Here is a 12,195-nt window from a genome sequence, read left to right on the forward strand (position 1 = left end):
CTAGGATGGCTATAACAAACAGACAGATTAACAAGCATTGACAAGGATGTGAAGAAATTGGTACCCTCATACATTGTTTATGGGAATGTAATATGGTGCAACCTGTTTGGAAAACAGTTTGACAATTTCTCAAAAGGTTAAACATAAAGTTGCCATATGATCCAGCAATTCCCTTTGTATGTATATACCCAAGAAAACTGAAAACATATGTCCACACAAAAAATTATACATGAATGTTCACAGTGGCATTATTTATATCAGCCAAAAGGTGAAAGCAATCCAAACATCCAACAACAGATGAGTGAATAAACAAAATGTGATATATCCACAGAATGGAATATTATTCAGCCATATAAAGGAACAAAGTAATGGCAGATGCTGCAACACAGATGAACCTTAAAAACATTATGTTAAGTGAAAGAAGCCAGATACAAGAGGCCACATATTATATGATTTCATTTATACGAAATGTCCAGAACACACAAATCCATAGAGACAGAAAGTATATTAGTGGTTGCCAGAGGCTAGAGCAAAGCAGGGAATGAGGAGTGACTTATTAATGGGGATGGCATTTCCTTTGCAGTGATAGAAATGTTCTCAAATTAGATGGTGGTGATAGCTGTACAACCTAGTAAATATACTAAAAACACTGAATTATACACTTTAAAATGGTAAGTTATAATGTTAAATGAATTATATCTCAATAAAAAGCTATTTGTTACTTAAAAAAAAATAGAAACAGGATTCCTTTTCCTTTTTCAGTCCACTAAGGGAAAACTGTGTAGAAGTAGGGCTGGATGAAAAGGCTGGAAGAACACACAAAGCATAGTCTATTTGTCTCTATTTCACCTTAGAGCAGTGAGGGGAGACAAAAGCAAGTTTTGTGTGAGGAGAGGAAGGAGCCATAGTCACAGAAAGATGGCTAGAAAGATGAAATTTGGGAATTAGCCTTCTCATTCCTCTCCACAAAACAAGTACCCAGAATGAAAAAAAGACTAGCTTTCCTACCTACATCCTTTGCATTCATCCTGTCAACAGATATTTATGGAGTATCTACTATGTGCACAAGACAGCTATCTTATCCTGCCCTCCCTCCCTTTACTTATTTAGGTTTCTTTATTTTGAGAAAGAGAGAGAGAGAGCGTGTGAGCAGGGAGAAGGGCAGAGAAAAGGGGAGAGAGAGAATCCAAAGCAAACTCCATGCTATCAGCACAGAGCCCGATGCAGGGCTCAAATTCACGACCTGAGCCAAAATCCAAGAGTCAGATGCTTAACCAATTGAGCCACCCAGGAGCTTCTCCTTCCCTCCCTTTAAAGGTAAGTGAAACTCCTGCTCCTAATTCTTCTACATTATCGAAGAGATGGCTTAGCTTTCCCTTACTTTTCAAGAGCCCAATCACATTTAGTGGGTTCAAGGTTGGTTTGGGGAACATGGGAACAAAATACAGGACACAAAGTTTTGAGAGATGATGTCTTTTGGCTAAATATGTTGAATTTTAGATGCTGATGGGACAACTGAGTATATAAGTAGTTAGAAATATGGATCTAGAGTTCAGGGAAGAGATCTGGGCTAGACAGACAGGAGAACAATCCACATATAAGTAGTAACTGACATAATAAGATTTCATATAAAGAATGTAAGAGAGTTATATGAAAAGAGGATTGAGGAAAGAACCCCAGGAAGACCAACATTTAAGAATGAGCAAAGAGAGAAATCAGAAAAGGGAAACTTAAGAGAGATCAGAGAAGAATGGCATTGGGGATGGTTTCTTAAATGTCAAAACACAAAGGAGTGTTCAGTGTATCAAATACTGCAGAGAGGTCCATTAAGGTTTGAAAGCAATCACTAAATCAGGTAGCTATGAGCTCACTGATGACCCTCACAAATGCAGTTTTAATGAAATGATAATGAAATCAAATGAAGCAGAGTTTCTCCAAATGTATTCCTTGGAAAGTGAGTCCTGCAGGATGCCTCTCCAGAACAGAGTTTCATGGTCAAAAAAGCTTGCAGTGACGCTGTGCATATTATATTCTCCTCTTTAAGAGGAGCTATCTGTTGGTGTTACACTCTACTGGAACCAAATTTATTTCCCAAATTTCTTTGACCATGGAATTCTATCACATAATAGAGAACCTATTAACAGTTCCAGAAACTGGAGTCCTGTGGAAGAGAGTTTTCCATGCTCTGGAAAACAGAGTTCTAAGATTATGGTGGTAATATGGTGGAAAAAGTGTTAAAAAAGCTAGGCTCTAGAGTTAACTAGATCTAGATTTGAATGCAGTCCTCTTATCAGCTAAGTGACCCTGAACAAGTTTCTGTCTTTCTAAAACCTCAGTTTCTTAATCTATAAAATGGGCCAAATAACATAAGACTGGTTTGTAAAAGTATTGTAAGGGATTCATTTGGATGATGCATGTAAAATACTTATAGTAATAGTAGCATCCAGTAAGTGTGGCAGTGGTGATGATGATGATGGCAGTAGTTGAGATCAAAAGGAGAACTATAAAGTAGGTAATAAAGTTTTCACTGAATGAGGAATTAGTGAACAGTTGGGACCTAATTACAACAAGGAAGGTGACTGTGAGAATAGGTTATGTGAAGATCTAGTAATGGCCTGGAAGTGGCAACGAGAGCCAGAGAAAACTAAGCCTCACTCCTGACCCAGTAATGGGGCATGAAAAGGGCAGAACCTCCTTCATAAAGGCTTTAGTGGGATGCCTGGCAGGCTCAGTCGGTAGGGCATGAGACTCTTGATCTCGGGATCACAAGTTCGTGTCCCACGTTGGGGAGAGAGTGCTTTAGGAGCACCTGGGTTGGTTAAGCGTTGGACTCTTGATTTCGGCTCAAGTCATGATCTCACGGTTCATGTGATCAATCCAAGTCAGGGTCTGCGCTGTTAGCTCTCTCTTCTCTGCGCTTCCCCCACTTGTGCTCTCTCCCTCTCTCAAATAATAAACTTAAAAAAATAATAAAAATAAAAAGGTAAAGTATGATGTAATATACACATGCATGCATGTGTATATACATATACACATGCATGCATGTGTATATACATATACACATGCATGCATGTGTATATACATATACACATGCATGCATGTGTATATACATATACACATGCATGCATGTGTATATACATATACACATGCATGCATGTGTACACACACATGCTTGTAAATGCACAGATTATCTGTGGACTGATTCACAAGACACAGGTAACAAAAAAATGGAGAAGATGGGGACTTGAGGCCTGGAAGTTTGAAGTAGGAGGGAAATTTCACATGACACATGTATAATTTTATGTTTTTGTATAATTGCATATTTTTATACTTATCAATTATTCCAAACATTCTTTCATTTAATTGTTAGAGTAGTAATGGTTAGGGAGACGGGTGTAACTGGTAGTCTTCACGAGGGTAAAGAATTGAAGTAGTAAAAGTTTAACATAGGCAGCCGTGATCAGAACAAAATCCTACAGGTTCAAATTACAGAAAGAATGCTTTCCTGATGCAACTAAGTCTAAGAGATGGGGCCCTCAAGGGTGCTCCCCTTGAGCATGATTTTTCCCCAGAGGAATACCTTTTTCAGGCCTTCAACAATTGCCTGAGAAGGAAGTCTCTGCTAGGGAGAGAGTCACAAGAACAGAACAGAACTTTGTGGGAGACAGTGAATTCATTCTGTCTTAAAGCTCTTCCCTGAGAAAATGCTGATCCACCTCTCAGGTTGACCAGCTACAATCTTGAATCTCCTGAGATCGCTCCATTTAAACACAGGCCTTCTATTCTATTTGTTCAGTTCCATCTCTGCTTACTAAATAAGTCTCTCCTTCTCCAGCTTTCTTTAGCAACCTAAGAGCTTCTGTCAAGGCTTCCTCACGGCCTACCTCTATGTCTTCTCCTTCACTGTCCCTTCCACCTGGAACACCCACCCACCTGCTGCCACCACAGTCTCGGTTTCTAGAGCTAAAAGTCTCACCTCCTCCCCCAGATTTTTCTGCAGCTAAGCCAAATAAGGTACAAAATCATATCCATTCCACCCACACTACTAACATTACTGCAATGTCATCAAACACTTATTAAGTACATATGGCCAGGCACTCAGCCACCCCAGATACAGAGATGACCTACAGAATATCTTCCCTGAATCTGCTTATAGGAATGGCATAAGGATAACTAGGTTATGGTAGTTCCTCAAAGTCTATTGAATGCGGTTATTGGCTGAAGAAGAATGAATGTCCTATAAACTTATGGGAAATATTCAAATCACTATCAAAGAAATGTAAATTAAAACAAGGGGATACCATTCTTCTGCTGAATTGGCAAACATTTTCAAAAATGATAATACTCAGTGTTGGTGGGGCACCTTCAAATACTGAAAATACAAATTGGAAAAAGTTTTCTGAAAACACACATAGAAGTTAATCAGAAGCCTTTACAAAGTGTATATACTCTTTAACTCAGTAATTTATTTGAATCTACTTTGAGAAAGCTAAGTTAAAGAAAAAAAATCAAAAACTGATTCACACAAAATGATGCTCATCATAGCATTATTTATAATTATAAAGAAACACAAGTTGTTATGGAACATCAACCTAATGGAATATTAATCTAAACCTTAAATCATGTTTTCAAAACATATTTAATGCTCACAAAAACAATCTAAGTGAGAAAATTTTTAAATGCACACATACTATGGTCCAAATTCAGTATTTTTAATTTTATGTATATACTATACAAATTATATAAGAAAACATAGCTAATGCTAATAGCTAATATTTTATAGTTGCTAAGTTACTAGGCCTTGGAAAAAATTAAAAATAAAATTAAGAGAGATAAAGAGGCACATAGAGACTTCTGTGAAAATGCTGATGGGCTTTTCTGGCTAGGTAAACATCTATAAAAAGTTGGCTAAACACTCTGCCAGGTTCTGTAACTGGGCTCTAGAACACTAGCAGTAAAAAACAGCTCCAGAAATCAAAGAACTTACAAGTACACAGAAAAGTTAGATCAAACGGTAAATAAATAACTCAATTACATCATGGTAAATGCCAATCTAGAAAAAGTATGCAATGGTATGTACAACAGAGTCTGGAAGCTTAACCCTCAAAACTGACACCTGACTGAATTTTATTTTTTTGTAAATTTACATCCGAAGTAGTTAGCAGATAGTGAAACAATGATTTCAGGAGTAGATTCCTTAATGCCCCTTACCCATTTAGCCCATCCCCCCTCCCACAACCCCTCCCGTAACCCTCTGTTTCTTTTCCATATGTACGAGTCTCTTCTGTTTTGTCCCCTCCCTGTTTTTATATTATTTTTGTTTCCCTTCCCTTATGTTCATCTGTTTTGTCTCTTAAGGTCCTCATATGAGTGAACTCATATGATTTTTGTCTTTCTCTAATTTCACTTAGCATAATACCTCCAGTTCCATCCACGTAGTTGCCAATGGCAAGATGTCATTCTTTTTGATTGCCGAGTAATACTCCACTGTATATGTGTGTATGTGTGTGTGTGTATACCACTTCTTCTTTATCCATTCATCCATTGATGGACATTTGGGCTCTTTCCATACTTTGGCTATTGTTGATAGTGCTGCTATAAACATGGGGTGCATGTGTCCCTTCGAATCAGCACACCTGTATCCCATGGATAAATGCCTAGTAGTGCAATTGCTGGGTCGTAGGGTAGTTCTATTTTTAATTTTTTGAGGAACCTCCATACTGTTTTCCAGAGTGGCTGCACCAGCTTGCAATCTTAAAAACTGTTCACTTTAAATGTTTACCTCATGTCAGTCTAGATCAATAAGACTCCAAGTGTTTATGATTAGGCAACCTTATCCACAGAAATCATTTTTAGCATCTCTATCAATATATATATTACTTATTGATTTAAAACTTATAAACATATATTAATACAATCATTACATTATAAAAATATAAAAAGCATAAAAGAAATAGACATTTAGGATTAATGATAAAAATATTTCTTGCTGTAACTAAAAATACTAGCAATAGTAATATTTTTAGTGAAAGCAATGTGATACAATCTGTCTCATTATTTTATAAATCTTGGTTTAACATTTTGTTATAGAATTATTCGTAAGTCTGGTTCCACATTCAATTATTTCAGTATTTGGTTTTCAAAGTTGTCAAAAAGATACAGATAATACAGTCAAATGGAAGATGTGCAATTGGTACCTATGTAGCAATTAGTCAAAGATTTTGTTGGAATTTGGCTAATCAAGTTCTTATGTCTTATCAAATAGAAATATTTTTAACAAATAAGTTCAAACCTCACTGAAGTTTTTAATCAGAAAGATTTTTAAATATGTTAATAGTTTCTTTCCAAGATTTTAGAACATGCAGTTACAGGTTTTTATGGGTAACACTCATTGTTTCTGCTGCTGCTGCTGAAGATGAAGAAGAAGCAAGTAAGCAAGCAAGAAAGAAAAAAAGAAAAAAAGAAATGGAAGAACGTACACACAAAAGAAAGCATTTTCATACATCTGTATTCAAAATGCTTTTTTCCAAAGCAGCTACCTTTTCAGTCATTATTAAAACATTATCTTCTCCCTGAAGGGTCAAATTAGCAGTGCTAGAACAATTTGAGCAACAAAATAAATGACAGTAATGGATTATAACTCATGTAATAAATCGGGAATCCATGAGTCTATATTGATATAAATAAATTGACGGGAGAAAAAGAAATCTCCTCCTCATAGAATGCCAGCTAACGAACATAGAAAGTATAATGGAAATAGAAAGCTAACCATTTGGCAGCCACCATTAGTGGTGGTAGATTCAGATAGGTATTACCAACAGATGCTTAGCTCAGAGGTAGAGATGTGATGAAGAATAATATATGGGTCTCAGAGTACATAAAACACTTATCAATAACAAAACTGACCTGATGACTTGACAGGTTAGAAACCTGGCCAATAAAAAATTTCTAGTTGATTGAGGTTAATACTACAAGGACATGACAGGGTGACACATGTACTTCTTGATACAACTCATTAAATAGAGCCTAGCATCATTTTTGTGTAATTCCTGCCAAGAAAGCATGGCCTGAGTCTGAACATGAGGAAACACTGGATGGACCCCAAATGAAGAACACACTACAAAATAAAATGCCTGAACCGTCTGTTGAAGATAAAACTGAGGAACCAGTCCTGATTAAAGGAGCCTAAAGAGATATGACTACTAACATGTCAGCCTGGATTATATCCTAGACCAGGAAAGAAAAGAGACATTGTTGGGACAGATGGCAAAATTTGCATGGGGTTTTGATGATAGTGTTGCATTGTTGATTTCCTGATGTGGATGGTTACATTATGGTTATATAGGAGAGTAGTCTTGTTTTTTGGGAAATGCAAAAAGGACTATTCAGGAGTAACAATCATCTCTCCATTTTCTCAAATGGTTCAGAAAAAGATTAATCATAATGGATGGAGGGTGATAAAGCAATTGCGATAAAATGTCAACAACTGGGGATTCTTGGTAAGAAAGATGAGTTTTTTATACTGCTATTTTGGCAACTTTTCCCTAAGTTAGAAAATATTTCAAAATAAATTATTTTTTAAGTGTGTTTACATATATGAGCATGCTTGCATTTTAAATATCTGCCAGGTATTATACTACTGACAGCCACCTGTCATCATTTAAAAACATCCTTTCTGTATACATTAAAAAGGCCCTCTATAATAGGTCAGCCAGTGACCTTGAACTGGATGGCCAAGGGAGACAACAACTGACCCTAACAGGCCTTATAATGGTTCCAAGTCCTAAACTCAAAATAAAATGGCCTTAGAATGACAATGGTACTGAAAATAGCATTTAACTTAGCCTTCAGGCTCTCAACCCACTAAGTCTATTTGATTTCCATTAATCAGCATAGAAGGGAGCCAACAGCCACCTCCCATCTCTTAAGGCTCTAGCTTACTTGTCATGCATTCCCAAAAGCACACTATAAAAAGATGACTAATCACTGACTGCTTCTTCAGCACCATATGTCTCCCAATTTCAAAGAAAAAACTGTCCCAACTAGTAGTAGAAAAACAGATTTCCTACCTCCTGCAACTGGAGTCGAACCTTGGTAACTGCTCGGATCCAGTGCGCTCTGGCTTGGGTAAACGGTGAAGAAGCCTTCTCCTCAGGAAAGCTTGTAACAAAGAAAAGAATGTTCCTTAAAAATAGCCCAGGCCACAGGGTGACAGTGCTCAAGGGAAAACTGCCAAATATCTGAAGTAAAATGTTTTGTATTCATGCGTATACTTGTTAGTGATTTGGGCCACTAAACAGCATAGTCCTAAATAGCCAATGTGAAAAAAAAATCCTCTCTAAAATGACAACTTTTAGCTTCTTTTAAAAACCAAGTTTTATTTATTTATTTTGAGAGAGAGAGCATGTGCACTCATATGCACATGCGGGAGCAGGGCGTGGGGGCCAGAGAGAGAGGGAGGGAGAGAGAATCCCACGCAGGCTCATGCTGTTAGCGCAGAGCCTGATGTGTGGGGCTCGATCCCACAAACTGTCAGATCATGACCTGAACCAAAATCAAGAGTTAAATGCTTAACCAACTGAGCCATCCAGGTGGCCCTCAGCTTTTTATCCATTCCCTCTCTTCTTTCCCCTTTTTTCACTCACCCATTGAGCCAGCTCATTGGGACAGTCAGGTTTCAGGATTCTAGTAAAAGCAATGACAAGGGCCCTGCAACTATGCAGAGACATGGGGACTAATCCTTGTGTCTTACCTCTCAAGACCACTAGTCTCCCTTGGGGGTTCTACATAGCATCCATCTTTAGGGCAGAATTTTGTTCCTGTGAACCCTTCCTGCTCCACTAAGAATTTTGAAAGGTTGGGCACTTCTGCTGCTCTGACGAGACCTCTACCCAGACAATGGTATCTGACAAACCTAAGGTTTACAAAGAGCAATCTTTCAGTGAGTTGTGAACCAAACCTCCTGGATGTCTTGTTTATTGGACAAGCCATGAGAGAGGACTAAAAATCAAGAAAAAGTAAGAAGAGAAAGTAAGTTTGTATCTTCAGGGGTAGAATACACACATCAACCATTCTTCAAACTTCTACCACATAAACGGCACTCACTGCTCTGAACTTCTGGTGAGACGCTTTATTTTTAAGACCTGAAATTTGAGAATCTAAGTCACACCTAGCTGTTATCACTCTACTCCAGTGCTTTTCAACTGGGACAGGTCTGTACCCAACAGGAAATCTGACATCTGAAGACATTTTTGGTTGTCACAACTGAAGTTTACTGCTGGTATGCAGTGTGCGGATGCCACTATATATTCTAAAGTGCCTATGATAGCTTCCCATAAAGTTATCTGGGCCCAAATGTCAACAGTGCCAAGGCTGAAAAACCGTGCTCTGCCCCAATCTATCAGCAACTCTACTGATTTAATTCAATAACAGTAACATTCAAACACTGTACTAAACTTTATTACAAGACTGTTAAAGGGGCACCTGGGTGGCTTAGTCAATTGAGTGTCCAACTCTTGATTTTGACTCAGGTCATAATCCCAGGGTTATGCGCTTGAGCCCCACATCGGGTTCCACACTGAGCATGAAACCTGCTTAAGATTCTCTCTTGTTCCCCCTCCCTCCTGCTGTCCCCCCCCAAAAAAAAAAAAAAAAAAAAAGACAGGTTTAAAATTTTTCTTCTTATGGGTACCAATTAATTCCAGATATACTGCTAGACCCTGGGGAGGCAGAAGCGAGAGTTACATCTGACTTTTAGACCAATTCTTTCTTAACTCTGTCCTGGTTTTCTCAGCCAGGAAACAAAACAAAACAATGTTCACATAAGAAGTTTAAATATTAATAGGCTGGGGAGCCTATTTCATCCAAAGTAGCTCCTCTGAATGAACTAAGCTGCAGGGGTTGGATCACTTCCAGATCAGAGACTACCATATATAGGTCAACTAGTAGGCCAATAATTGCAGATTCAAAAAGGAGTGGTACACTGCAGGTAACTACAAAGAACCCAAGTGATCTTCAGAGATCCTCAAAATACCTAGGGAGTTATACCAACAATCAAAAGAAGCGTATGGAGCTTAACCCTCAGTATCCTGATCACTACCATACCCAGCTATAGGGAAACAAACGAAAAGCACTTATATCTAACACTACCACAGGCAGGTACTGAGGAAACCACATGAACTCCTCAAGGCAGTCATCACCTACCTCTCCTGGGGGCCTAGGACACGGTCTTCGTGTAGCACCAGATCTGGGGGAGGATGGATTGTGGCATCTTCTTTCCTCTCCTTGGGTTCACATGCTGTCCCCTTCTCCTCTTCACCTGTCACCTCCAAGGCTTTCTCTTGTTCTCCAAAGCCCACTTGGCCATCTCTGGAGAAGCTGCCAGAGCTGTGGCATGAATGAATCGAGTCCCTCTCCCGACGGTCATCATCTTGTTCATGGCATTGGTCTAGTTCACTCAACTGAGAGCTTCCTTGACTCACATTACAGGAGGAGCCATACCTACTACTGCTGGTGGGGCTGTGAGAATGAGAGGAAGACAGATGAGTAGTTACATGCAAACTAGAGACCAGGACAAAAGTAACTGATAAATCCAGAAATAAAGATGGCAAGAATCACAAACAAGAGGTTCCTGGGAAGACAGGTCCAAACTTCACAATCTAGAAGAACTAGTTTCTAGTCTGCAGAAGCACAACAAGAAAAACAATACAATGTGCTGGGTTCTCCAATAGCACTTAACCTTAACCTACATTTATTTGACTTTGAAGCATACTTTATCTTAATGTGATTTTTGTAAGTAGGATTAAGAATTATTAAAATACTGGGGCGCCTGGGTGGCTCAGTCAGTTGAGCATCTGATTACGGCTCAGGTCATGATCTCACGGTTTGTGAGTTCGAGCCCCGCGTCGGGCTCTGTGCTGACAGCTGTGACAGCTCAGAGCCTGGAACCTGTTCCGGATTCTGTCTCCCTTTCTCTCTGACCTTCCCTTGCTCACACTGTGTCTCTGTCTCTCTCAAAAAAAAAATAAACATTAAAAAAAAATAAAAATTAAAAAAAGAATTATTAAAATAGTCTGGCACCAGGGTGGCTCAGTTGGTTAAGCGTCAGACTTGGGCTCAGGTCATGATCTCGTGGTTCCTGAGTTCCGGCCCCATGTGGGGGTGCTGACAACTCAGAGCCTGGAGCCTGCTTCGGATTCTGTGTCTCCCTCTCTCTCTGCCCCTCCCCGGCTTGTGCTCTGTCTCTCTCCCAAAAATAAATAAAACATTAAAAACAAACAAACAAAAGGATTAGGGGAGCCTGGGTGGCTCAGTCAGTTAATCGTCTGACTTCAGCTCAAGTCACGATCTCACGGTTGGTGGATTCGAGCCCTGCAGCAGGCTCTCTATGCTGACAGCTCAGAGCCTGGAACCTGCTTCGGATTCTGTGTCTCCCTCTCTCTCTGCCCTTCCCCCACTTGTGTGAGAGCACACGTGCATGCACACTCTCTCTCAAAAATAAACATTAAAAAACATTTTTTTAAAAAGGATTATTAAAATAGTCTGTTGTTTATGCCTAAAATTCTTTACTCAGACTTTTTTTTTTTAAGTGTTTATATATTTTTGAGAGAGAGACAGAGAGACAGAGTGCAAGGGCAGAGGCAGAGAGAGAGGGAGACACAGAATCTGAAGCAGGCTCCAGGTTCTGAGCTGTCAGCACAGAGCCGGATGCGGGGTTCAAACCCACGAACTGTGGGATCATGACCTGAGCCGAAGTTGGATGCTTACCAATGAGCCACCCAGGTGCCCCTTTACTCAGACTTCTAAAGAAATTTGTCCAGTGGTCTTGATTAAAGTCTTCTCATTTCCATAAAGTAAAATGGATGAACTCTACTTCCCTTTCCTATTATTTATTAAATTGATGTCCCCTTGATGTCCCCTTTTCTTCCTCTACAATTGTAAATGTGAATGTCTGTTCCTTAGGATGACCAAAGGAGATTGGAGATGTTCCTTCAATTATGTCTGAGCTATCTACTTGATGAGGTAATGGAAGCCACTAGGAGATGAAGTCTATGACCAAAAAAAACTCTTCAGGGGAATGGTTTCATCAACAAAAATGTTACAGTGGTATGTAACAGGGAATGTCCCAAAGATGAACTCGCCCATCTGTAACTGAGTTGCTCTCAGGACATGACTCAGTTTTGGATAAAGTAGACA

General features: G+C 39.1%; 1 protein-coding gene across 12 annotated transcripts in view; it reads right to left on the reverse strand.

Moving 5' to 3' along the window:
• UNC13B (unc-13 homolog B) overlaps positions 1-12,195 on the reverse strand; it is a 237,719-nt gene that overhangs the window by 75,371 nt on the left and 150,153 nt on the right. For all 12 annotated transcript variants that reach the window (XR_008291122.1, XM_053204957.1, XM_027039368.2 and 9 more), the window contains 2 exons: positions 10,204-10,518; positions 8,070-8,160 (listed from right to left, as the gene is read on the reverse strand). Coding sequence is in view for 11 of the 12 variants with exons in the window: in XM_053204957.1 (XP_053060932.1) it covers positions 8,070-8,160; positions 10,204-10,518 (406 nt within the window). In the remaining variant the exon portion in view is untranslated. The remainder of the gene's footprint in view (positions 1-8,069; positions 8,161-10,203; positions 10,519-12,195) is intronic.

Source organism: Acinonyx jubatus, chromosome D4, assembly GCF_027475565.1.
Source record: "Acinonyx jubatus isolate Ajub_Pintada_27869175 chromosome D4, VMU_Ajub_asm_v1.0, whole genome shotgun sequence".
Classification (NCBI taxonomy): Eukaryota; Metazoa; Chordata; class Mammalia; order Carnivora; family Felidae; genus Acinonyx; species Acinonyx jubatus.